Below are 27,700 nucleotides of genomic sequence, written 5' to 3'. Positions count from 1 at the left end.
AGCGCTTGGCATGCTTCTTTTCGCACTTTTTTGGTTTGGGCTTGCCGGAAATTTGCGCACACAGGCGACCAAGATTTTGTGGAGTAGAAAACACCAGCGGCACTTGGTACCGTTCTGACACTTTTAAGTGCAGAGCATTTCTTTAACTCACGATGTCACCCGTTCTTGGCGTCCGTAGTTGTCCGCATCGCTCGCCTCGACATGACCGGCACAGACGTTTCGCTATCGGCGCGATCAACATTCGATAGCGCGCCCAGGCACGTTTCAAGGACACTCTCTCCCCTCTTTCGTAGTCAACGTGCGCCGAGGCTGCCAATTTTACTGCTGATGAGCGCTCTCTCGTCAGCAGTTGCCACAAGTGCAACAACATTAACGTAACACAAACTACTTAACGTCGTGCGCCCCCAGAAATGCTCTGCATTTGATCGTACCCCTCGCGAGGGGCATGTTTCACTGCGTTGACATGCGAACAGTTTGCCACGCTTTAGTTTCAGTTCCGTATCTCCCCGCCAAGGCCGTGGAGAGAAGGCGGCCGGCCGCGACTCTCGCCACCACAGCGCTGCGGTTGCGAGTTGCGCTAGGAAAGCGAGCGTCGTCTGCTTTTAAATGCAGAGCATTTGTTAGTCTCGCCTGTTCCTGCGTCGGACGGCGTCAACAGCTCCGCGTCCGCAGCAGGTGCGCCTCTCCTTCTTCCCTCCTCTCTCTCAACAGCAGCTGGCGCGCGCATGCGTCGTAGTCAGCCCGTTCGCTCCGTCGCGGTCTCGGCGTAACATGTGCGTGATAGCAGCGCGGTCGGGCGTGGAAGGGCACGCGCTGCTTGCCCATGCGCGCTCTCCCCCCCGTACTGCTCTCCCTCTACTGCGCGCGCTGCAAAGATAAAGCGGCTAGCGGTCGCTCGTGCTTCAGTCACTGCGTTGCTCCTTCTTTCCTTGGTTGACGCTCGCTCCCACGTTTACTCGTGTTTGCCACTCCAGCATCACGGAAGAAGCGATGGAAGCAACACTGCCTTCAACCAGTACTGAGGCCCCAATGCTCTGCATTTACTAGTGTTCCCCTCGCGGGAAGGCGCGGGAATTTTTTTTTTCAGCTTGTGCGTAACCCTTTGTATATAGGGCAGAACAACAGGCTTCGCCTTAGGTTGTTCTGGCCACTTCGCGCCTACTTGGCCTTTGGCTTTCCGCAGCAAGGCTTCGGCAACACCCACCAAGACATAGCTCGGGTAACCGACCGACAGAAGTCTCTTCAGTGTTTTTCACAGCTAATACGCATAAAGATAAGATGCCCTTTTGGTGTATTATTAGTGAGCGCGGAGCTTGGCAGTCGCATTTAAGCCGGTTTTTACAGTGGCATCTCGGTAGCCTTAACATCTACGACCGATTTATTACCAAGAATTCACTTGAAGTCATAGATTATATTAATAATGACGCTTCGGTGGGGTTTGCCTTTTCTTTTGAAGTTGAAGATTTATTCTATTCTGTGCCGCACTCGGAACTGTTTCCGTCTGTTAGGTAATGCATTGATCTAAACGGCGTGGTCAAGTTCCAGAATTCTTGTGGTTTGTCGGTGGTCTGTTTTATGCGTTTGTTGGAGTTTTATCTGGGCGCAACATTTGTTTCTTTCGAAGGACGCACGTATATTAAGAAACAAGGTATTTGTATCGGACCATGCGTTGCGCCAGTCTTATGCAATATTTTCCTAGCTGGTGTCGACCGGGACTTGCTTTTAAGTTTTGACAAGAATGTTGTTCTGCGTGTGTTTAGATATGTCGACGATTTTTTAGTGGCTTTAAGAAAACAGTGTTCACCTAACTACATTGCAACCGCAGAAGTAATTTTAGAGAATTTTAGCCGCCATGGGAACGGTCTTGCATTTACACACGAGATTCCCAGTGATGACACCCTGCAGTTTTTAGATATTCATTTTAAGTTTTCATCCGACCATGTTTGTTGGGTCTATCGCCCGCGTGCCCGTAAACAGCTTCTGCCATTTTCATCATCTCATTCCAAGACTGTTAAAAGAGCCATAGCGTCTCTGGTTTTAGAATGTGCACTGAAGAAGTGCTGTGCACATGCTGTTCAAGAGATCTTTGACTCTCAACTGAAGAGACTTCTGTCGGTCGGTTACCCGAGCTAGTTATGTCTTGGTGGGTGTTGCCGAAGCCTTGCTGCGGAAAGCCAAAAGCCAAGTAGGTGCGAAACGGCCAGAACAACCTAAGGCGAAGCCTTTATTTCTGCCCTACATACATAGGGTGGCGCACAACCTAAAAAAAAAGTGGCCAAACGGTACCAAGTGCCGGTGGTGTTTTCTGCTCCACAAAAACTTGGCCGCCTGTGTGCGCAAATTTATGGCAAGCCCAAACCGAAAAAGTGCGAAAAGAAGCATGCCAAGCGCTTTGTGCCCTGTGACGTCGGGGTAGTCTACGAGATACCGCTTTCATGCGGGGAGGCCTACATCGGCCGGACAGGCAGATGTGTGAATGACCGGGCACGTGAGCATAGTTCTTCTCGTAACAATAATACGCGCGCGGATTTACTCGGGCATTGCGAAGATTGCAGGCCTGTCAGTCCTTTGGAAAAATGCAGACCTTTCTTTGAGCAGATTAGAATTCTCGGCAGAAGTGATAATACAGTGGCGAGGGAGCTCTTGGAAGCGTTTTATATTAAGCAGAAAGGGCACACGTGCGTCAGCGATGCTTTTGTGCTTTTGCGTGCCAGCGTGTTTGAATTTTTGAAAACGTCACTTTGATCATGTTATCTGGTTGATGCGTTCCATGTAGTGTACCGAAGTGCGCGGGCGCATGCTCCTGATGATTCATGTATAATTATGAGACGATGGCTCTATAAATGTTAGTTGCAAGTGAGCGCTTGTCCCGTTGTCCTTCTTTACTGTCGTTGTCGAGGTCGCGCTCTATTTGTTTGAATCATAATGCACCATAGAGTTTCTTAGTAAGTATACTAGAGAGGAAACTGCGCCTCGTAAGCCATGTCGTCATAGGGGTCCATGGGAAGACGCCCTTTTTGGTTTGGGCTCGGCATGACAATTTGATTCGTAAGCGGTTTTGGGGATTTGCTTTCTTCACTATGCATTAACACGTTTACGAGCTACAAGGAAGCCGAAATCCTCCCGCTTCTGTGGTAGCCGTGTTAGTGAAACAGCAGGCAATGCGTGATCGCACCTGACGTTGCCCATGCCGCAGTCGAAGGACGTATGACTGAGCGGGTAATATGCCGCCGCGAAATTTGTAGCCGACGAAAAGAAGAAACAAAACTTACTTCGATGAAGACAAGATGGGGCAGATACGGGCGCTTGTGTACGCATCCTATCTTGTCATTGGGCACGACTGTTTAACGCCACGTTTTCTTTCTTTTTTTTTTGTTTTGTTAAACTTGCTGGCGGTCAGGGTGCACCGGTCCACCATGAAGGCAACGTTTTCATAGGCACGCTCAAAAAACTTTCGAAGCTCTTCAAACAACTTGTTATCTGAAATAATGGTAAAATTAATAAAATCAAAGTCTCTAATGAGTTACCCCCCCCCCCCCCCCCAAAAAAAAAAAATACTGACATTGTTCGTAACTACAACCTTGGCCTGCGGAATAGCAGGCACAACCGTTCCGGCAAAAACACGCTTTACTTCTTTTTTCCTTAGTTTTAAAACAGCTTGTTTTTGTTTTCCACTTACTTAATTGCACACTATTCTTCGCGTTTTTGTGGCACTTTGTTTAAATGTGCGGTCACTAAAACGTATCAATCCAAGCCAATGATGAAACTAATGCGAACGCGATGTATGATGGCGGTCCATGACGACACACATGACCTTGATGTGAGCCGCATAGACGCTGGCGCCAGATTCCTCTCTAGTGTATAATAGCACCAACTTGTCCAATAGATTTGCTTAAAGGACTACGGGATTGTTTTTAAAGCGATTCCGAAACTTTTTCGATAAACGCTTACTCTTTTCGCTGCCTTTTAAGCACTGATAAAACTACAGTTATCGTCATCACAGAGCGGCTGATACGCCTAGCTGCCATTTCAGCTTTGCTTTTGTGGCGCTTTTAAGTGGCTGTCGAATGAGTTCATTGCTTCAAATGAAGGAAAACCAGCCAATAGCCGCTACACCGCGGCAGTGACGTAATTCTAGCGGTCGAAGAACGTCAAGACCGGGAAAGAGAGAAAAACCTTTCGAAAGAGTTTGCAAGTTATCTGGTGGCCATAAAGCATTGATTTCTGGCTGAGGTATTTTGCGACCCCCTAATATACGTACTGAATTTGTTGCTTAAGTACACTCTGCAAGTATTTATGAGTTCAAAAAAGTTAAAACGTGTTAGAGGATCCCTTTACAGACGATACTTTTTCTTCGGCTTCTTTCTAATCTGCCCGTCTGTCTGTCTGTCGCTGGACTCTACCACACAGCAAAAAAAAACGGAATAATGCTGGAACGCGAGGCATATATCGGCTATACGCTTCAAGCTAATAAATATGATGCTATCGATGGCTCATACATGTCCGCATTACTCAGTACAAAGGAAACCTCTGGCTTATCGTAACATGTATGGCCCGCGCTACCAGTGGTAGCAGTAAGAAATGGTTGTGGCTATATATATTGTCTCCTTGCTCGGTAGTATGGATGCAGAAATTTTACGCTCAAGTGTAAGAGCAGTGTCTCAGGAATCGTTGATACAATGCCTGAAGCCGTTCCTAGGCATACGGCGCGAGAAAAAAGGCACGGCAGCGAAAGTCAACGCTCCGGCTATCAGCATCCCGTATTTTTGAGATGACAACTAACTTGCCCAAAGGGTGAGGTCGAATAGAGGGAGGTCCGACGCCCGTATGCGTGCGACGGCCGACCTTTAAGCTTAACGATAACGTAAGGCTGTCAACCAGTAACCGTTAGATAAGGTCGATGCGCAGAAGAGGGAGGTGGCGGAGCGGGACATGTCATGGCCCTACATAAGGCCTGAAATCGAGCTCTGGGGTCTGACGTCCTATACCGGTACCCGTAACTAGACGTAGAATGCGTATGAGGTTGGTTGGTATGTCGTAAAGCACAATTTGAAGGTTAGGCTGGATATAGACTGTTGCCGCGACTGTAGTAGTAATCCAAAAAAATCACGTCATTTCACGTCCAAACAACCGAATATGTAACATTCCGTTTTGGTACGTTCATAATACGATTTGGCTTTTGCCTCGGTAGTCTGAACGTAGCCTTACCCAACTTAAGCTCTAGTACGTTACGCCTAACATCCCGCTCTAAGGCATGACGTTGCCAATCAGGTGTACCCATTAAAAAAGTACTCAGTCCACACAAAATACTTCAAGCTGCGCCTACCTGTGCTAGTAGTAAGACCTCCACGGGATATATTAGGCCTAAGCTTCGGCAAGGTGAGATGTACCCACAGAGCAGCACATAACCCCGGTAGTGTATTGGACAATGCCCTATAAACAAGAATCTGCGCTAAGAAGCGAGTGCGGCAACTTGTGAAGGAGCATTGCACCATGAGTAGCCAGAGGGTCTTCTTGAGCAAGTACAAATCAATCAATCAATCAATCAATCAATCAATCAATCAATCAATCAATCAATCAATCAATCAATCAATCAATCAATCAATCAATCAATCAATCAATCAATCAATCAATCAATCAACCAATCAATCAATCAATCAATCAATCAATCAATCAATCAATCAATCAATCAATCAATCAATCAATCAATCAATCAATCAATCAATCAATCAATCAATCAATCAATCAATCAATCAATCAATCAATCAATCAATCAATCAATCAATCAATCAATCAATCAATCAATCAATCAATCAATCAATCAATCAATCAATCAATCAATCAATCAATCAATCAATCAATCAATCAATCAATCAATCAATCAATCAATCAATCAATCAATCAATCAATCAATCAATCAATCAATCAATCAATCAATCAATCAATCAATCAATCAATCAATCAATCAATCAATCAATCAATCAATCAATCAATCAATCAATCAATCAATCAATCAATCAATCAATCAATCAATCAATCAATCAATCAATCAATCAATCAATCAATCAATCAATCAATCAATCAATCAATCAATCAATCAATCAATCAATCAATCAATCAATCAATCAATCAATCAATCAATCAATCAATCAATCAATCAATCAATCAATCAATCAATCAATCAATCAATCACAGGGCAAGAACTAAACCGTCCACCACGCGGAACCTGTGCCTCTACTTGGAATCTTGTATGCGCGCTCTGAAACCTAGAAAACTGCTATATACAGATTAGCACTCACCCGCAATGCGCACCCGTGCACACACCCATGCAGAATTCTTTATAAGTGAGGTGTAAACGCTCAAACGCAATTATACCGCATCCGACGCGATTTTGCGCTGCCCCCTTTCACGAATGTAAGCGCAACTCATTTTTTCAATGCTGCATGATGAGAAGCAAGATTTATGCTTCGTGACACGCATGGGAACATCGATGAAGTGCACGGGGGAAGGTGGCAGAGCTCGAATACACGCAGGAAAGGGTTGGAATGCGGCAACTGACTTTGCGACGCAAGTGTGAGCTGTATGCTGCACGTGAAAATGTCATCATTGACACAGATGACGTTGGCCACCCAACCTAACGACTGCGCCAGTTCATTAAGTGTGCTCCAAACGCTTTTCAAGGCTCCTTTCACGTACTATAGCGCATATGTGAACGTTGGCGGTTTCGCGCAGCACAAAAGAATACCTTGAATTTAAATTTGAGTGAATGACCATAAACTCAAATTTACAAGCCAACGAATCGTGTGCCCTAAATTGTGGCCGCCTAACTTCCCCTTGCACCGTGTCTTTCCGTCCCTGTAGCACGACCCTCCCGAGTGCGTCCCCGGAGGTTCCGTAGGCAACTACATCATGTTCGCCAGCGCCTCTCCCGGCACTCAGCCGAACAACCGAAAGTTCTCAATCTGCAGCATTCGCAATATTTCTGCCGTGCTCACCGCGATGTTCAACGAGCAGGGCCACCGCGACAACTGCCTTCAAGGTGAGAGAGAGCTCGAACCTTCTTTCTGCAAGTTGCACGAGGTTAGACGGATTGTCTTCCCCCCGCCGGTGTTCCTCCGGGAATGTAAATTCTTGAGGTTATACAAACTAGCGAAGTTTAACTTTCAGATGCGAAGCATTTTTCCGTGTTCCGTCGATTTTTTGTCGACACCTTTTTGGTGTCATCTTTTGCTGTAATCTTTTTAGGCGTGAAGCTTTAAGGGGAAGAAGTAGTGCTGTTTTCAATAAGAACAAACGGATCTTAAAGAACGTTACTACGATGATGAACAGAACGGGAGTATTCGTGTAAGCAGTCTTTGCAGTGACATATTTCATGGGGGAAAATAATTATAATTTTCCAGCGTTATAACGTACAGTATCTAATAGTTACAACGGAAACACGGTATTTTTAACCTCGTTTTACCAGAACCGCATGTTTACAGCCTAAAACATACCCCTTCAAACAAAATATCGCTTATAACAAAGCCATTATTCTGTGCTGAGGACTTCGTTTTAAACAGGGTTTACTGCACGTGATCGAGGAATTCACGCGTGTCCAGCACCTCATCCGCTTTGCTTGGCTTGCGGTGCATTTTTTCGGTGGCTTGGCTGTTGCGATCGCAGAGCCGCGAGGGCCGTTCTGCGGCAACTCGATCCTGGAGACGAACGAGGAGTGCGACTGCGGCTACGACTGGCGGGAATGTCGCGAGAACTGCTGCTACGCGCGGGAACACGGAGAATTGAACCGAAAAGGCTGCACGCTGCGGAGGGGCGCTGCCTGCAGGTGGGTCCAGGACTGGTCGACTTGTACGCATGGACGGACTGTGCACGGAAGAAACAGCTGTTTGAGGTTATTTTAACGATTGAAAAAGATTCTGTTGAAGGCTTAAATAATGGGTTCATCCTAGGCTGGTAACATCTAGTGGAAGACCAATGCGGGATTCCGGAAAGTAGTAAAAAATAATCAGCCATTCCACTGTATCAAGGCGCGTGACCAGCGAAGATAAATTGACACAAAAGTTTGAGCGAAGCTGCAAACTCTCGACGAAATTCGCTCTGCAAATAGCTTTATCTCAACGTCATTTCAATCTCCACCGTACCTTGAATTTCCACCGAATCATCATCACCTCATTGAAACACCGTGAAAGCTGGCATAAAGAAGTTCACGTGACGCACTTTGCCTGGGTGAAGTGTGATCAACATACTCCAGTAATAGTCATTGGTGGTACCAATGTCGATCTCTCCAAAGCAGAGCAGAAGGGGTTCGTCAAGTTTACGTTGAAAGAGCTTGTACAGGGGGAGGCCGGCATAATTACTATGGTACACGACCTTCGTTAATACGCCAATCTCCGAGAATTGCATCTTGCGTGAGTGCGGATGTTTCAGCGGTTATTCTTTTATCGGTGACATCAGCGTCGATACCTTCAAACCAAAAGAAAATGGGTTAATTCAGTTCATTCTGGAAAAGTTATGACCAGTAGAGAACCACGTTCCTTCCGTAGTGTGCGGACCTTCTATTAATTCTTGGCCAATACACCACAATAGCACGTTACGTAAAAGGCTATGTACCAGCTGGTGTCTTGTTGACAGACAGAAACTAGAAATCGTGACATCACCGCCATACGCAGCTTGGCTGCAAACAATGGCTAGTGGAATGTTGCTAACGACATTTCGTAGCCGCATCCTTCCTCCCGCGCTCCTGAGCAACTATTACGGCATATCTCATTATTAGATTGTCCCAGTTTTGTTCTGGCGTCAAAAAAATCTGCTAAACCCCCCCCCCCCCCTCCGCTCATGTACTGAAGGATTACAAAACTGGTACTTTAGTTGCTTTTGCCCGACTTTCTTTTCAGGCCAGAAACAGAATGGATAATTCATAAAACTGCGCTACCACTTGAATTCTTCATACTGTTCACCCGTTGTTGACATGGGTGTAATAGAGTGTTTGAGAACCAAAGTCTGTCCCGTTTGATTGAACCCATTGCTTTCTACAAAATCCCCTGTCATGATGTAACGGGTTTTATAAAAAATCTCGTTTCTTTGTGGTCACTAAATCTGCCGTTACGCGGTTGATACGAGAAAGCACAAACATAGCTTATTTTGAAGGTTTGCTTTAATTTACACTGTACACCCATAACTAACTCATCGTTTGAAGAAAAGTAGGTAAACGCATACAACGAGGCTATAGATGGTAAATGATTGACAAGTTTAGCCGTCAATTTCTCCACTCGGTGACACTAGAAAGGGTGATGTGCCCTCTTCGACACAGTCATGGCGGGGATGCAGCAAATGCACCCGCACCTCGAAGAAATAAAATAACACCTGCGTGCGTCGTCTGCCCGTTTCAACCCGTTTCTCGGCGCTGGTGCCAACAGATATATTCTTAATCGCACTCACTTTGCAGTAAAGGCATTACTTCGCATTTGGTGGTGTACAGTTTGGAACATCAAACACATGTCGTGTGGTTAGCACAGACAAGTACTGCCACCCCGCTGAGCCCTACACACAAAACACAAGTTAGCCTGAATGGGAGTTTCTTGGCTGGAATACGTCTTTTAAACTCCTCACGACAGACGGCCTGCTCCCACGTGTGGTAGTATGATGGTGGAAAAACTGCCAGTTTACACCGGGGGCCACAAGCCGTCGTAAATAAGCGCATTTACCACGGTTGTACCTCTTCACAAAACGCAGTATCTGGCTGTGATTACTGCGTTTGTCCTAATGGGAGTATTAAAAACTCCCACGCCACCTCCATTTCCTTCTCCTCCTCCTTCACCCCTTCCTCCTCTACGCGTCCTTACAAAATGGCTGCCAGATGGTGTCGTGTGTCGTGTGAGCTCCAGCGTCCCCGAAAATTTATTGCCAGTGTGAACTTGCGGCCGGACGAACGGATGTGAAGTGCTTCCCAACAACCGAAGCTCGTTGCGAACATTGTGGAACCAGCCTGGACTGACGTGCGACGGACTGCAACGTCGCCTCCGTGTCACCGACCTTCGAGCCGACGGAATACGCCAGCGAGCCGACGCGAGGCCTAAATGCAGTGATCGCTGAGAGTGGCTCGTTAAAAAACAACGCGGTTGTGCCTCTGCGAGGTGGTTGAAGGTAAGATTTTCAGGTTTTTTATTGTACGCAACATTTTGGGAGACTTGTGCCCCTTCTAGCGTCAAATAAATTCAACGTGTTTCCCGCGCCACTGCACGGGCGATTCTCCGCCACTGGAGGTGAGCGTTGTGCGTGAAAGACGGCACCATGCCCGGAACGTCATTGGGGAGGCCGAACAGTGTGAAAGCAATGCCTATTTGCGCGGGTCTCGAGCAGAACACTCACTCATTCACACTCGCAAGCAGAATGAAAACTGTCCGAACTCTGGACGGCTGTTAGGTGTTTTTGTTAGGCTGTGTCTGTGGCTTACTGGCAAGCGAGGGTGAAGTTGGCCGGTCAAACGTCGCAGGGCTGCCGCTTTTCTTGAGAAGTAGGTGTGGTGCCAGCCGCGCCTGCTACGAGGAGGGTGACTGCCGCGTGCCGCCGGCGATTAATTGCTTTCACTGGAAAGGGAGAAGGTCGGGGCACCGTGGGAGCTCTCCGTACGCTAGGCGCGTGTAACTATAACCAGCAAACGCCATTCGAGGGAGCATTCTGTAGAGTCGACAGACGACTGCTTATTTATTTATTATTTTTTTTTTTGAAGGGGGGCACGCGCAGGCGTCACACCGACCGAAATTTTTCCGTAACTTTCGGTGAGGGGAGAGAGGGGCAGTGCGGGGGGTAAAACCTGAAGCTCGTTCCCAGAACACTACACGCAAGGAAAAGAGGGAAATGAAGCATTTTGAGAAGTTGGTCGCCACAAGGAAGGGTCGCGCACCTTTTTGAACAGCAGAACACTTCGTTTTGACGAACTAGTGAGCGCAGGTGTCTCGGACAGAAGTGCAATTTTGCGTAGCTTTAAACAAACATTCAGACATTACGGAAAGTTGGACACAAGAGTGACAAGTTCAGCGTCTTTACAGTGCCGTTTCTTTTCTTTTTTTTTTTCAGGTCAGATGCCCATATGCTTACGTATTTGTTACCGCAGATTTAAAGCGTTTTGCTATCCCTCTAATGAATGTGCTGCTGTGGCTTCCAGAAGAACGTGCCAGGGGTGCGGCAACGTCAGCGTTTGGGAGGCACGTGCAAGCAAACAGCGCACCGACGACATGCTGACCTCATTGTTTGCAAATGGCTTACATTTTTTTTTTGTTGAGGAGTGTTGTAGTAGATAAAGTTCTTACCAAGATACCTTGTGTTCTCGATGTAGGTGTTTTGTTGATTCAGTGTTTTTATTGTCTTATTAACGTGTTCACACGTATATCGTATTCATGTAATTTTTATGCAATAAATTGACTGTGCAGAAAATAAACTTTTCACGTTTCGCCTTTCAACGTTTGAAGCGGAAAAAGACTAGAAATTACGTGATCCCCAACGAAAAATAAAAATGCGGTCTGTGCCCTTATTAAGAACTCCCAAATGCAGTAATAAAGTCCACTGCAGCGCATATATATGAAGCGCACAAAAACACACAAAAAAAAAATCCTCGAATGCAGGTCAACACTGCTTCCAATGCGCCCCCTGAAAACTCCCAGTTGGAGGAAACAATACACTCCCAATGGTACCCCTGGAAACTCCCATTGTAGTGGCAGTAAAATGAAACTCCCATATGCTACTGGAAAAACTGCCGAAATAATGGGAGTAAGGCGAAACTCCCATTGGAAGGAGTTTTGAAAACTCCGAATTGGTACTGAGTTATGACACAAGCCATTTACTCCCATTCCGGCTTATTTGTGTTCGGTGTGTACGTATGCAGTGACGGCGCACACACATGGTTGCCCGCTTGTGTGCCACGCAGGTGAATACAACCTATACTATTTTGTATCGCGCTACTATGACGCCTAACATGCCATGATACCTGAACCGACGGCTGCTCTCACGCAGCCCAGCGAACGGTGCCTGCTGCAGCGAGATGTGCCAAGTACACAACTCGTCCATGCTCTGCCGCACGGAGGAGGACTGCCGCTTTGAGGCCTACTGCGAGTATCCTTTACGCTGAAGTTTAACCTACAGCTGACCGTCACCTAAGAACTTTGCAAACGTAAACTTGACGCAAGTGTTACAAATCAGTAGCGCATGCGCAAGCACACGGTAAAAGTAGATATTTGTGACACGATTTTCCAACGTTACTATGGTCTAACTTCTTCCAGAAAACATTCGAAACGTTAACGCAGGACACGTGGTTGAATAGCCAGGTAACACTAAATTTTATATTTTGGTCTCTGTTTATGTTCATTCTAATTCAACACACCTATATAATTGCTTCTCTCGGTTTCTTAACAAACTTTGGGCGCCACTATCCTGCATGACCATCCCTATTTATAAAATATTGTTTAATAAAGATTTTAGTCAAATTATTAAGCGAAAGCTTCCTTTGTCGGACGGATGGCGTAGTCTCAAAACAAAAAAACTAATGAATTCCCTCATATACTGGTTGGTGGGGTGAAATACTGTGATTATATTTCTGGACAGACGGGGCGTAAGTGAAACCGTACTTCTATTGCGTCAAAGCGGTTACTTGCAAATCGCGAAAAAGAAGCGGTTATAGGTAAGACGAGAATATTAATTTGGGCTCGTTAGTTTGGCATAACACGACCAAAAGAGCATTGAAACCCGGTGACAGGGAATGAGGTATTCAGACATAAGCGCTGACTAAAAACTAAGACATTTTTTTTGCACCACGCAATATCAACGAAAACGTGGAATGACGCAAGACGTACTAAGTCAGTGAAGGCGGAACGAATGCGCGAGTACAGGCGCTGAGCCACCAGCCGGCAAATAACGTGTTTAAGTAACAGAGTTTTTTGTGGTACAGCGCTACTGAAGCAGTATTTATAGAGTCTTTACTACGTTTAGCTATCATCCACGCGTCGTAGATTCCACGTACACGTGTCTTACGATGCCCTTTCAGCATCGTCGTGTTTTGTACACGCGGGGAGCATTTGCTGGCGTTACAGTGCGCGGCCAAAATTACTTCCTGTGCCAACTCGCAGGGAGGGCAGGCTATTTCAGACGCTCGTTGAGACATCGCTCGGTTTGCCCCACATGCCCGAGACCGGATGAGAGGGATACCTTATACAGAACGCTATCTCGGCATGCACGAAGCGCTTAGCGTGCTTTGTCGTGCCTTCTTGCACGACAAAGGAACGATGACCTTGTTGCACAAGAGTCCATGCTTGTTTGGAGCTGAAAACATGGTCCCCACACCTGCTTGTTCTGGCCCCTCTTCGATCCCGTGGGAAAAGTTGTGTCTGTAGGAAATGACCCTCAGGGGCTGTAAGGTCCACTTATGAGGTCAGTGGCCAGGCGCGCAGGCTGCGCGTGAGAACCCGCCACTCTGTCTGGTGGCTCTACACTGTGGACTCTACGCGGCAGCCTTCGCGAATTCGTCACGGCATGTATAGGCGGCGGATAGTCCGGCCAACGGGGTTCCGCTGGGATGATCCCCCATTCAGGACTCAGTCGGTGTCGACGGTTTTGCAAGACCCACTCGTGAAGTCAGCCACCAGGCGCCCGAGCGGCACGTGAGAACTCGCCACTCTGTCTGACGACGTAGCACTGCCAACACTGCAGAGCAGTCGACGCCAATTTGTCACGGCACGCACGGGAGACGGATTGTCTGGCCGACCGAATACCACGAGGATAATCCCCCCTTGAAAACGCAGACGGCGCCACCGGGTTCCGAGATTCGTCGGCGTGGTGCGCCGGTGAGGTGTAATTGCCGACGTAGGAGCGTGCGCCGCGCGAGCCTCCATTGTTAACAGGCCGCCTTTTGCCCTCATCCCGCAGGGGGCGCGCTTGATTGCTCTTCCACGAGCGGGCGGTTGACCCAAATATTGTGGCGCCTCATTGAATATTCCGTAGCGCACTCAGTGACAGCTGTCTACGTGAATTTGGACACTCCCGTCCGCGTGTACGAATGCTTCAGGGGCGTTCCCGAGAGAGCGTGAGCTCGAGGTGTTATAAGGCCGAACTTGGCCGTTATAAATCGTTCTTGTCTGAGCGCTGAGCTGGGCAGTTCCCGGCGGGACAAGGAGTCTCGACCGTTGAAGCTAGGTTGGGATTTGTGAGCCCCCTAGGCTAGAGGTTAGGATCGCGTCGGAAGTTTAGGGTACAGCGCTGTACCGCGCAACTAGACGGATCCTGCGGCGAGACAGGGTCTCGGCCGTCGTTTCTCGAGCGGTTTCTGTACGCTCCGAGGATAGGAGAGTTAGACGAAGTTTAGAAGCTCGAGTGATTTGTGCGCACTTGGAACTAGCGTCTAGCTGAAATTTGAAGTTTTTCCTTTTAGAACTCCTGTACCCAGTTTCCTACTGTAAATAGCTGTATATAAACTCTTCGTTTCACTTAATCACCCCCAACGCCTCGAGTTCGTCAATTCGACCGCCGTCTCCAAGAACTTCAACACCATCGCCCTGCCAGCCTCCTGCCAAATCAAATGGAGCCCGGTCGATTGGGTTCCTGATCGACACCGGACTTCGGGGAAGTGAACCACAACGATCTTTACTGGCGCAGCCGACAGGATTTTGCAGAAGAAATCACCAGGCCACAGCCAGGGGCCGCAAGCGGACGCCAGCCCGCCTTCATCGGCAGCAGCCGAGCTCTGCGCGGAGTGGAGCAGCAGAGCCAAGCCAGCGCACGGGGCCAAAGACGCGGCAGCCGACCACCGAAGGTGCGGGTGAGTGGGATTTCTTGCGCTTCGTTGTGGCGGTGTAGGCTGAGTCTGGGGTTGCATGGTAGTCACGCGGAGCATGCTGGTGAACATCGCAGAAGGAGACTGAAATGGTCAGACACATGAGGCGCCACCTCAAGGTGGAACGGCGGCAGGAGGGGAGGTACAAGCGGAGTCTGAGACAATAATTGTTAGACGACTGGTATTGGAGTTTCAGGAACGGGAGAGAAAAGCAGCGCGCGAAGCGGAGGAGCGATAGAGAAAAGAAGCGCGCGAAGCGGTGGAGCGCCAGGAGGAAAGAGCGCGAGAGGCGGAGGAGCGAGAGAGAAAAGAAGTGTGATAGGCGGCGGAGCGACAGAGAGAAGAAGCGCGAGAAGCGGAGGAGAGGGAGAGAAGAGAAGCGCGAGAATCGGAAGAACGCATACAAAAACTGAAGTTCGAATCTGAAGAGTGGTTGCGAATGTATGAGTTGGAGCTGGAGCGGGGAAGGCAGACGCCCTTACGCTCGGACACCCGCGAACAGAATCAATGGGGCACAGACCCAGCCAGTTGTATGGTGACAGCGGAGAGTAATGGTTCCGGCCAATGTTTGGAAGTTGAACATTGCGATGACGATGACAAAGCAAGCAGCCGTGACTCCCTACACGAAGCTAGCATTTCCACCGTTGTCGAACGCGTGGAGACGGACATTGGGATGAGGAGCGACGAGGTAAGCGCGTCCGGTGATACCGCAGAGCGATGTAATGAAGCAATGCTCCAACATGGCGAGCAGCCTCGCGGGCGAAATTTCGGGACGGAGCTGCAGCGCATCAGACAGAACCATTCGAACAGGCCCAGTTATGCACTGACAGCAAAGTTGAATGGGGGCAGCCCGTTTTTCAATTTGAAGCCGCGCGAGAACGAGATAAGCGGCCGTGGCTGCGCACAGGAAGCGAGAACGCGGAGCAGTTCCAGCGAGCGCGTCCGGTGTAAGAACCGAGTCAAGGGTTAGCCCCGTTGTCGCGAGTGTAGGGCCGCCAGTTACTGTTTCACCAGACACTGCGCTAATGCATGCTGAACTTGCTAGCGCGGGCAGTACCTAAACTCTAATCGGTAAACTGGAGAAGATTGGCGTCGCACAGAAAAGTCTTGGGGCCCGCCGCGCTTCAAATTCCTCGCGAAAGTTGCACGAGAAGGTGAACTCCGGGTCGGGCGTTCAGGAGCTCGCCCAGAAGGGAAGGGAGAGAGAAGATGAGAAAGCATGTGACGAGATGGAGCGAAAAAGAGACGGTGTTGACTATCAGGCTGAGAAAAAGCAGGAGTTAAGGGCGGATAAGGGAGCTGAGAAGGTAGACTGGGTTGAACATGCAGAAAAGAAAAGAGAAAGTGAGAGAGAGCGCGAGAAGGTGGAGAACAAGGAGCTGAGAGCATTTGACGAGGGTAGGAACGATACGGAGATGTCGAGGGGGCTAGGTAGTCTTGATGGTGAGAGTGTAACCGAGGAGGCTGATAGAGAACACCAAAACGCATGCGTGGAGAGTGCGAAACCAAGAATGAGAGCTCCCGAGGAGGCCGCGAAGGAGAGGGAAAAACCATGTGAGGAGGCAGCTACAGTTGAAACAGAAGAACGAGACGCCATCGGCGATCTCGCGAAACCGGTGTCTGAGATAGAGCTTTGTAGCTTTAGTGTCGGTTGCGGCCATTATCGAGATGTAGTCGGGAGCCGCGTTGGAAGGGTTGACGCACTAAGTTCTGCGACCTGGCAGTGTGTCACAGGCCCTAGTTCTGAGTTGTGCCAGGATGAGTGCGTGCTGGGACATCTGAAAAACTGTCTTGGTCAGGCCGCTGCTAAGAATGCACATAGCGTGCACGAGCGGTTTTTGGTAATAACAGACGTTGGTGAGGTGGTTGCAGCGGGGCACTCTATACGTAAGGGAAAGAATGACCCCGAGAAGGTCGTCGCTTTCGCGGGCCGACATTCTGCTCCAGCATCAACCCTTCGCTCACGTTGACCGCACGCGGCATTGCCGTACGTTGGGGCATTGGAGAGGCATGGCCGCCTGGCCTATGGGGCAGGAAACGGGGTCGCAATTTGTGATACAGCTCCGTCTTCCCCGAAGTTGTGTTCGCCTCATGGGGCTAAATTGTCGAGACTTGCGTTGACATTGCAACGCTTCATGTTCGGGGCCATTTGCGGAGTGGTTGGAAATACTCGAATGCACTACCCTGCTTCCAGCATGTTGCTTGAGGAGGCCATTATTGACTTGCCTCCCAGCCTTAACACCGCCACGACGGACGTGAACGTCCCCGTTCACCCGCCCTTTTTCGACAGTGGTGTGTGTGTGCGGGTGCGTGCGTGCGTGCGTGTGTGTGCGTGTGCGTGTGCGTGTGTGTGTGCGTGTGTGTGTGTGTGTGTGTGTGTGTATAAGGTCCACTTATGAGATCAGTGGCCCGGCGCCGTGTGAGAACCCGCCACTCTGTCTGGTGGCTCAACACTGTGGAGTCTACGCGGCAGCCGTCGCCAATTCGTCACGGCAGGTATATGCGCCGGATAGTCCGGCCAACGGGATTCCGCTGGGATGATCCCCCGTTCCGGACTCAGTCGGTTCCGACAGATTTGCAAGACCCACTCGTGGGGTCAGCCGCCAGGCGCCCGGGCGGCGTGTGAGAGAACTCGCCACTCTGTCTGGCGACGTAGCACTGCCAACACTGCAGAGCAGTCGGCGCCAATTTGTCACGGCACGCACGGGAGACGGATTGTCTGGCCGACCGAATACCACGGCGATAATCCCCCATTGAAAACGCAGAGGGCGCCGCCGATTTCCGAGATTCGTTGGCGTCGTGCGCCGGTGAGGTGTAATTGCCGACGTCGGAGCGTGCGCCGCGCGAGCCTCCATTGTTAACGCGCCGCCTTTCGCCCTAACGTCGCGGGGTCGCGCGCGCTTGCTCGTCCGCGAGCGGGCCGTTGACCCAAAGATGGTGGCGCCTCATTGAATATTCCGTAGCGCACTGAGTGACAGCTCTCTACGTGAATTTGGGCACTCCCTTCCGCGTGTACGAATGCTACAGGGGCGTTCCCGAGAAAGCGTGAGCTCGAGGTGTTATAAGGCCGAACTTGACCGTTAGAAATCGTTCTTGTCTGAGCGCTGAGCTGGGCAGTTCCTGGCGGGATAAGGAGTCTCGACCGTTGAAGCTAGGTTGGGATTTGTGAGCCCTCTAGGCTAGAGGTTAGGATCGCGTCGGAAGTTTAGGGTACAGCGCCGTACCGCGAAACTAGACGGATCCTGCGGCGAGACAGGGTCTCGGCCGTCGTTTTTCGAGCGGTTTCTGTACGCTCCGAGGATAGGAGAGTTAGTCAAGTTTAGAAGCTCGAGTGATTTGTGGGCACTTGGAGCTAGCGTCTAGCTGAAGTTTGAAGTTTTTCCTTTTGTTACTCATGTACCCAGTTTCCTAGTCTAAATAGCTGTATATAAACTCTTCGTTTCACTTAATCACCCCCAACGCCTCGAGTTCGTCAATTCGACCACCCTCTCCAAGAACTTCAACACCATCGCCCTGCCAGCCTCCTGCCAAATCAAGCGGAGCCCGGGCGATTGCGTTCCTGATCGACACCGGACTTCGGGGAAACGAACCATAACCATCTTTATTCGGGCGATTTTCGCATTTCATTTCAAATTGATCCTTGAAATGAGAAACACAAGGGCAGCGTACACGGTATGATTGGTGTTTTGTGGAATTCTTGAAATTGGTAAGAATACATCAACATCCTTCCGCAAGTCTGCAGCTAATACCAAATAATAACGCATTCCTGGACTCGATGAAAAGTACAGAACTGCTTTGCAGAAGAACCCTTTTCGCTACGAAACGAAATCAGGGGCGTTATCAATGGCCCACATCAGGTGGCAAGACCAAGACGAAAGACCAAGACGAAAGCTACCCGGGAAGTGTGCGCAACCATTGGCTTTCATACTCCTCCGCTGACTTGCTCTTACAGTAATCACGATTATTTCACACTTAATCAAACCGAACAAATTATTCTGGGGAGACGGATTTGTAAACAGACTAGTTACAAACATTGGTAAATTGAGCAGTGTTGGAGTGCGAGAGCTCAAACGTTTTCATTGAAAACATGCGCCACCATTGCAGAAATGCGAAACCGGCGAATGAGTTCTAAAGTCATAAAATACGAGGCGAAGCTTCTTGTCTCTTGGGTTCTCCTGGAAGCATATAACATTTCTAAACAACAATCTCTTGTACATACCATATTTGCCCTGCACTCACAAACCTTCACGTGTCCCTGAAATAAAATTTTGATGGAAAAAATACAGTGAAATATATTCTGAAAGGTTTATAAATGGTTTACAGGGCGCTCGTAAAAATGCCCAATGCGTACAAGTACAGGTGCGCCCCAAATTTTTCATGGGCTTTCAAAAACCTTCCGTCCACGTTCGTACAAGCCCCTGTTGAATCACACTTTGAGCATTGAATGTATTATTACAGTGACAGTAGCCAAATAGCATCTGCTCAAGTTTACCTATTTCTTACTTCGATGTGTGAGAGGTACGTTTAGACCTCGACTAACAATACATCCAGGGCTTGGTATGCCGTAAAGCGTTTTCTCTGATCTTCAATTTATCGAGGTCCACCACGATCAGACTTGCGAAGTGTTACAAAAAAGCAGCTATACAGTGCATCCATTGTACCAAACAACTTTTTCTCCTTCTGGAATGAACTCCAGTTTGCAGTCCAGTTTGCAGTCAGCAACTATAGTTTTCGCTCGTCATCTTGTACAGTGGGTAGTTAGGTAAAATATAAATACATACAAACTCGCCAAACTTTTCACTCCGTCGAACCTTAGGTTTGACTTACTATAGGCCTTTCATTTTACAGTGGATCAGGACAGGAGTAAGTGCTATGCAGTAGTTTCTCGGTAGCCATCCCCGCCGTAAATACTGTGAGAAAAAGCCTTGACTCTGCGCGTTTTTATCGTGACATTGGCGACAGTGGCGTGGGCAGCGAGTGTCCCGAGTCTGCGTGGAAGAGCGACGACACGCTCTGCAACCACGATACACAACTGTGCGAGGCGGGCGAGTGCGTGCGCTCCGTGTGCAGCCGCTACGGCATGGTGGCCTGCTACTTGACGGGCGAACGCTGGACGCCCGAAGAGATGTGCCTGATCGCCTGCAGGGAAGACGGTACGCGGCAACCAGGGGGGCTATTTCTGGTGGAAAGCCGGTCGACGGTATGCTAGGGGCATTCTCTGTTGAGCGTGCCCGACGCAGCAACTTTTGAGGGGCGAGATCACATTGCAAGAACGAAAGATTTATTCGGGAGCTATGGAGGAATCACTGTCCGTCTGTCGGTCTGTCTGTGTGTCTGTCTGTCTGTCCCTCGGTCTGTCTGTCCGTCCGTCCGTCCGTCCGTCCGTCCCCCGTGTGTCCCTCCAAAGGCAGCATATAGATCAATGTGGGTAGGCTAGAATGTACAAGACTAGTGCATAAAAGTTAAGCAACATTTTAACCTAAGCACTGTTTTCTGGCCGGCCTGAGCCCTTAATCGCCTAGGCAAACAAATGGACATTTATTGCTTAATTGATCTCACTAAATTAAAATTCAGAAAAACTTTGTTGATAATATTACTAGAATACCGTAAGGAGACCCGGTAAGACACATTTTTACACCTAAAAAATGTAAAAAAAAACATACAATGGTGGATGCAGGCCAAGCAAGCAGATTTCAACGTTTTTGTAAGCGCCACTTCTAAGAAAAAAGACGTACAAAAGAGCAAGAAAGCTCCACATTACTGAATAGAATGTATCGTTCCTGTTCGTCACGATGGGCTTCTGTGATAGCGGATCGTTCACATGACAGAAACATTCCGCCATCCCCTGCACAACTATTTTTTAGTGTAAAACCACGAGACAAGTACGCTTGCGTTACTTTCTGTGATCACAATGATGTTTTTTTTTCTTTTTTTCTGCAGTTAGGGCTACCGCAAAGTGTTTCACTTTGTTATTATTGCTTGTATTCATTCTCCAGCCATGCTTGTTGTATAATGTTCGTTTGCTTTGCACTGACTTGTCGACGTTACATATTATACGTGTAGTTATTCGTAAAACTTTTTTGTGAGTATTTGCTCTGCTAGCCACGCCTTACCCACAGCCCTCCCGGCCTGTAAGGTACTTTGAATAAATAAAGTAAATAAATAAATAAATAAATAAATAAATAAATAAATAAATAAATAAATAAATAAATAAATAAACAAACAAACAAATAAATAAATAAATAAATACATAAATAAATATTTAGCTATTCATAGAGACCGCAGCCCAGGTGTTGGTATAACAGGAGCGTGTTAGATAGTGCAGGAACCCAGACCCTCATTGGGTATACAGCGTGACATCCTTTCACCATTAAAAAGGTGAAAAGAAAAGATGGGGAAATAGATGACCGCTAAAAGAAATATACTAATTCATTGAAATAATAAGCTCGTGCAATAGCAATAGGCTAGAGCACACCAGTTAAAAATCCTAATGAAACGCATGTATCCGATAACGTTGATGCTAATTTGGACGTCAAAAAAGCGTACAAAAATTCAGTTTTATAAAAAGAACGGCTTGTGTAGGGAAGTCCTCTCCCCCCTTTTGTACCCTGTGGGAAAAGCTGTCTTTGAATGTTTGTGGGAGTTAGGTACGGGGTCCGATATATCGAAAGCTACTCATTCGGAAGCACAAGCATATACACTGCACACAACCACTCGGCTCTATTGATACCAACACGCGCCAGACGCCCCTGTCCCACTGTGTCCCCACTGCCTTATTCCATCTACCCATTCCACATTCTATGGGAGTGTCCCCACAACCACACAATAATACCAAAGAGTGGCTGGCTGTTGCGGCAAATCTCAAAGAACTGAAAATGGCGACCCACATCATCGGTGCCCTCAGCGGTTGCGTGAGCCTAGGTGACTGATTCGTTCCGACCATCCTGTGACTAAAAAAGTAACCATCCATCCATCCATCCATCCATCCATCCATCCATCCATCCATCCGTCCATCCGTCCGTCCGTCCGTCCGTCCGTCCGTCCATCCGTCCGTCCGTCCGTCCGTCCGTCCGTCCGTCCATCCATCCATCCATCCACCCATCCATCCATCCATCCGTCCGTCCGTCCGTCCGTCCGTCCGTCCGTCCGTCCGTCCGTCCGTCCGTCCGTCCATCCATCCTACAAAAAAAAACGAGATCCATTTATGATGCTGTACACACATTACAGAGTCGACACACCGCTCTCGGGGACTGGCGGTAAGTTCAAACGAGACAGGGTTTACGCCTACAAAAGTATTGTCATATATAATTAGAACTCTTATTTTTGACACAATCTTCGATCACTTTTGGTATGCTTTTAAGTGTTCTCGAACAGATTAGAATAAGAGATTTGTTCAGCAGCAATTAACTCTAATTGGTACTGCCCCGTTTGACAAGTAGCAGAGGTGCCTTTGTAAATAATAATAGTAAATACATATATAACTCCAAATATTCAGTTCACTAATCCCTACCCCGAAGACGGATAACCTTTCTTGTTTCAAAAGTATGTATTCAAAAGTTTATTCGCGCCATTTTGTCCTTGAGATGGCTTTCACTACCCTGGACTTAATGTTGCTTACTCTTGAGAGTATCAAGGCAACTGTATACCCATGCTCAGAACTTTGCCTACGCTCCGGACGAATGATGTGGGGTTTTTGCTGTGGTCGAGCAAGCGAGACGCAGTTTGTTTTAGTGAGTTCTGCTATACAAGGGTACGTTTGTTGTCACCGTAGCCGAGAAAAAACATCCTGTGGTAGCTTACCTCACTAAAACCAGGACATCAGCAAAAAAGAATGAGAACTTCCTAAAGCACATGCCATCTTGCCACTGCAGGCTTTCTTACAACAACAAAAAACAATCGTGATCGTAGGTGCTGGTGACCAAAAGTGTGTTCCTAGGCATTGATCCTTTTTTTTTCAAGGGCGGCCACCTTATCCACGGACAGAAATCGTTTTTCTTCTGTTTTTTGAATTGCAGTGTGAAGACTGGTGTTAAAATATACCACAAAGGGCGACCTTTGTAAAGGCTTAATCCCATACGCTGCAGGGGTTCGCCCTATAAGTTTTAAAGATCCTCATTTACTGTTGCAACACCCTGTATATGTCTTGAATAAAACAATAAAGCCGTATGAGTGAAATGCGCCAACCTCTCTCAAGGATACCACTGACACCAATGCGAGCATGCCCAAAACGTTGCGTCCGGTTTTGCGCGATGCCCTAATGCCCAGTGCCGGGAAGCGAGTGCCGGGAGGCGTGCCACTACGCCCGCATGGCGGACTTCTGCAACAGGAAGATGCAGCCGGGCTCTCCGTGCCACGACCTTCGAGGTTACTGCGATGTATTCCAGCGTTGCCGCTTGGTGGACGCCGAGGGCCCTTTCGTTCGCCTTCATAGGCTCGTCTTCGGAAGCGGCGGCCTAAGCAACGCACTAGTTGTAAGCAACCTGCCATACGTAGACTAAGCCTTCGTTGCCTCTTCGACCATAGTTGCTGGCGCTGCTGCTGCTGCTGATGATGATGTGGCCCTGCTTGTACGCGCCCCTGTTTAAAGTGCCCGGATACTCCCTCTTACTCCCGCTCTACCTGGCGAGGGCCTAGCTCGAGCAATATCCTTTGTGAATTCTCTAGTAGCCTGGTAATTCTACGCCCCTCAATTTGATGATTCTTTCTCTATGCTCTGAGAAGGAGACATCAAAGTTAGCAAAATAACGAGATAAAAAGAGACACTACAGGAAAATAAAACATCAGTGAGCTCAACACCGCGGGTGCGATTCGCGGGTACAGTAGGCGTTATAAGTATGGGCGAAGAAAGAAAGCGCTCACGTGTGCGAGACTATGGTCAAGGTATATGCGGCTTAAATTATGTCCCCCCCTTTCACATGTGTACTGATGATGAGGGAAACCAAGTTTTAAAGATATTTTTGTGACCAGTTGTACCATACTTATACAGTAAAAGGTGGTTAATTCGAACTCGGGTAATTCTGGCCTTGGCTGCCCTTGCGCCATAAACACCCACATACTACTACTACTCGGGTAATTCAAACTCACAGTTAATTCGAACTAACGCCCTGTTCTCGGCACAGCCCAGCATATTTCAATGTAGGAATACTCCCGATAATTCGAACGCATCGGTATCCACAACGGTCAATTCGAACGGGGATCCTTTGGTTTCCACCACGCCTCGCAGAAATCGGCCCAGAGGGATAAGAATGTGTTGCAAATCTAAACCAAACCAAATTAAACTGGAGATGCAAAACAACGAAACAGAAAAACAGCAGCATAGCGCGCGCGCTACGGTGTTGTTTTTTTTCTTTTATTGTTTTGGTTTTGCTGCAACAGCTTATTTTGCTTTCGCCGCGGGCGATGTGGCGCCGGCGCCTGCGCAAGTGCTCCTGCACTTGCCGTTGCCGGTTTTCTTTCAGATGTGGTCACTGGGGTAGTCCTGCGATCACGTGGCGTGCGCAATAAGCTCAACTATTGCCGGCGCGGCGTGCGTTGGTCGTCGTAGTCATGCTTTTATTTTGGCCGCGGAGGAGGAGTGAAACTTTATTTTTGATCAGAATAAAAGAGAGTTAGGGCATTTGGCCCTCCGCACAGGTGCAGTCCCTATTCCGGGACCCCATTGGTCAAGGACGCCACTCTCGCCCGTCGAACTAGAGCCCTTTGAGACTCCAGCCCCGAGCAATTGAGCAGGGCTGCCTCCCATGCCTCTCTGGTAGGGGAAGGGTTGGGGGATAACGCAGGGTTGCGCTGGCATGCCCACACCATGTGGAAGGTGTCGGACACCTCCCCACAGTGCAGACACCGCCCATCGGTTTTAGGCGACTGTGGCAGCCATGACGAGTCGGGAAAAATACTCGGCAAAGCAAAGGACATCTCTCAGTTCCTTATAACGAGTCCAGAGGTGGCATCTTTGAGTTCTGCCGGCGGAGTGTGGCGCCCGCCCGCTGATTCGAACTCCGCTTAATACGCACAATTTTGTAGTCCCCTTCGAGTTCGAATTAACGTGCTTTTAATGTGGTAGTTGCTGTCAGAATGAAGCTATAGTAAAAAATATAATATGAACATTAAAACCTGAAAATGTGTGCAATGTTTTACCAGAGTCCTGCAATGCCTTTCTGGTCACGAAACTTCGCCGTCACGCTATGGGAGAGCTTCGTATGCTGCCGCGCCGCGGCGCTGGTGTTGATCGGAGGGCAGCCGGGGGCGTGGTCAGAGCGCATTCGGCAGGGAACGGACCACGGAGTAAGATAAAACAGACGCTCGCCGCCTTATCAGCAGTGCGCTTTCGCTTTACGTGTCGTGGGCCGCTCAAATGGACTTATTCTGTGAGTGGCGAAAAAATTTGGTGTGAACGGGCATGCTGCTACTGCGTTCCTGCCTGCCGATCTGTCTACAGAGCAGCGGCGGCCGTCCGATGCCCTCCGATTTGCGGTTGCGCCCCTCGCGGTAGCCTTTCTCCCCGTACGAAACTTGGCCGGGAGTTTCATGACCAGTGAAGCATTGAAGGACTCTGGTTTTACAATGGATCGCAACAGTACGCAGAAAGGTTTGTCTTGTTCTTCGAGCATTGCATTAGGCTTTCTATGCATGGTACAGTGGCTTTCGCGTGATCAACAGGTAGCTAAATGTAAACTGCCACTTCGCACAAAGCGCCGGTCAGTATGTGCTGTTCAAACCCGGTTGGCACAATCTGCCAACAGCCTAAACAGTAAACCGTAAGCAGTCGAGCTGTTTACGGTAAGAACAGTTATCGCTGTTATACTCTACGACCGAATTGTTGTTGCCACAGCTAGAGCAATATCGCGCAGAAGCTTAACCATAAGAAACAAGAACAATGTCTGTGTAAAGGAATGCACAAGAAAATTTTTCTGTCTACTTGTCTTCCAAAACATTTCTGGTGTAAAGGGCTGCGTAGTGAAATATGACTACTTTAGGTGGCAACTTCATTTGCCGGCAAATAACGTTTATGACAAGAACTCTCCGTGCACATATGAAACTGTCTCAGGCCGCTAAAATGCAACCAGTTCATGCCTAGCCAATGTCAGTGATGTGGTGCTGAAACTAATGCCTTTATTACATTAAGTCTAGCAGTTTATGGCGAATTTCAACGTTTTTCGACAAATAGTTACTCAATGGCTTTCATGTCTGGTCTGTTTCGAAACCGCTTTCATATAGGGTGTTGTTGGAGTCCTGTATTATGAGTCGATCATCAGGCTTAAAAAACCCAACGGCGTGTTTTCGCTTTTAGTTGTTTAATGTTTCATCTTAAAGCCAACTCTTAAACAAATATTCTTGCTTCCGAATGGCACGCACCAGCCAATGGTCAGAATTGGAACCCGTGATTCCTGAATACGGCTTATATTCAATGTATGCCCAAATCCAGTTCATCATCAACTGCTGCTGCTGCTGCTGTTGCATTCTGGCCTGGTCTTCTTTTCTCCCGCAGCAATACTGGTACTTCACTATGGCAGCTGTGGCAGCAGGAACCATAGCCACAGTCTACTTCATCCGCATCTGCGCTGTGCACACACCCAGCTCCAACCCGCACATGAAGCCCAGCAAGAAGATCGGCGACAGCTTGCGGGAATCCATGCGGTTTCTTAGCGACCTCGGGAAGATATAAGCCATCGCAATATGCCCGGATGTCTGGTCGACCGGTCCTACTTGGAACGTTTTTAGCCAGTGCCCGTTTATTATTACTGCACCTATGTGAAGCGACAAAACGGATTTGTGTAAATGTAGCTGACATTTCGAGTTACTCATTACCAAGCAACCGCTGCAAGGGCCGCTAAAAGCAGCACACGTAAAAACCAATGGAAGTTGAGGCCCGAAAAGCGATGGGCCCAAAATATGTATTTGTAACGTATATAAATCAAGCGATCTTACCGTCCTTTTGCTATGATAGGTTAAAGAATTTTTTAGGATATTCACTTTATTTTGTTGTGTTAGTTCACTTAATTGTGCAAAATGTTCACATTACTTGAAAATAATGACCAACCTACCAACCGGCAGCTCTGGCGGCCACTAGAATAATTTTTGGTCCTGCTGTTAACGCTAAAATCACTTAATCACGTACACTGTAGCAACTTCGCGGGATGAATTCGACGCTCATAGTTAATAGTTACAGCCGGGTCTACTCTGTGTCTTGCACTTTGTTGCACTTACAAGGCATGTTCTGTTTCAAAATGCCAAATGAAGGGCTTGGCCAATTTTGTAAATAGAAAAGCAATAAATGGCCAATTGAGTTTTCGCAGCTGTCGGCGTCTATAACAGCAAAACAACACTTAAATTCCTATTGGGTGCGAACATGGGTATTCGCCAGCCTGACGTCCCTATTCGCTGCCACACGTCATATGGCTCTCGTTGGTAAGGGGCCAGCCGACCGGATGGTGGCGGGGAAAGAGAAGATGCAGGTATTCCGATGTGATGTTGGGTCTAACGCTAGAAAAATGGGGTCATCGTTGGGAAGGTGCCAACGGAACCCCTGACGAAGGAGACGTGGGCACGGGACGTTGTATTTGCAGGTCGGTCTCTTGCTTGCGTGACCTAAGATTTCTATGCCATCACGACGTCATAAACTGCGGCGTTTTTTTTTATTTTTAAGCTGACCCCGTCATCATGACGTCACGTATTGCGACGTTATTTTTTATCCTTGTGGGGAAAAAAACGCTCTTACCTCTACTCGCGGAGTCCTCGCCAGAAATAATTGTGTCGTCGTGGTCATCGTGATTTCAGTAACTGAGTTATGAAGTAACAATGTTCGCAACAGACATTGAGGAACAAGGTGTGCTGCTGAAGAATATAAAGGAATCTGCAGAACGGTAAAGAGTTCGGGACTGGTTGCAT

The 27,700-nt window shown here is 48.2% G+C and overlaps 1 protein-coding gene across 1 annotated transcript; it reads left to right on the top strand.

Moving 5' to 3' along the window:
- The first annotated feature begins 599 nt into the window (after positions 1-599).
- On the top strand, positions 600-27,188 carry LOC144180482 (disintegrin and metalloproteinase domain-containing protein 10-like). Its single transcript, XM_077708821.1, has 7 exons — positions 600-675; positions 6,862-7,039; positions 7,663-7,822; positions 12,007-12,105; positions 19,778-19,968; positions 23,081-23,286; positions 26,301-27,188. The coding sequence occupies exons 2-7, from the start codon at positions 6,910-6,912 to the stop codon at positions 26,475-26,477; spliced, it is 963 nt and encodes a 320-aa protein (XP_077564947.1). The 5' UTR covers positions 600-675; positions 6,862-6,909; the 3' UTR covers positions 26,478-27,188.
- Positions 27,189-27,700: the final 512 nt, after the last annotated feature.

Source organism: Haemaphysalis longicornis, unplaced genomic scaffold (genome assembly GCF_048455015.1).
Source record: "Haemaphysalis longicornis isolate Haplotype H1 unplaced genomic scaffold, Haemaphysalis longicornis Haplotype H1 scaffold_4, whole genome shotgun sequence".
In the NCBI taxonomy this organism is placed as follows: domain Eukaryota; kingdom Metazoa; phylum Arthropoda; class Arachnida; order Ixodida; family Ixodidae; genus Haemaphysalis; species Haemaphysalis longicornis.
Note: the sequence above shows the minus strand (reverse complement) of the source record. Positions and strands in the feature narration are given on the sequence as shown.

What these genes read in the sequence shown, in the direction of transcription:
- LOC144180482 (XM_077708821.1), top strand. Translation starts at nt 6,910, where the DNA reads ATGTTCGCCAGCGCCTCTCCCGGCACTCAGCCGAACAACCGAAAGTTC. An exon ending in GATCGCCTGCAGGGAAGACG is followed by an intron (nt 19,969 to 23,080) that starts GTACGCGGCAAC and finishes CCTAATGCCCAG; the next exon opens with TGCCGGGAAGCGAGTGCCGG. An exon ending in GCCTAAGCAACGCACTAGTT is followed by an intron (nt 23,287 to 26,300) that starts GTAAGCAACCTG and finishes TTTCTCCCGCAG; the next exon opens with CAATACTGGTACTTCACTAT.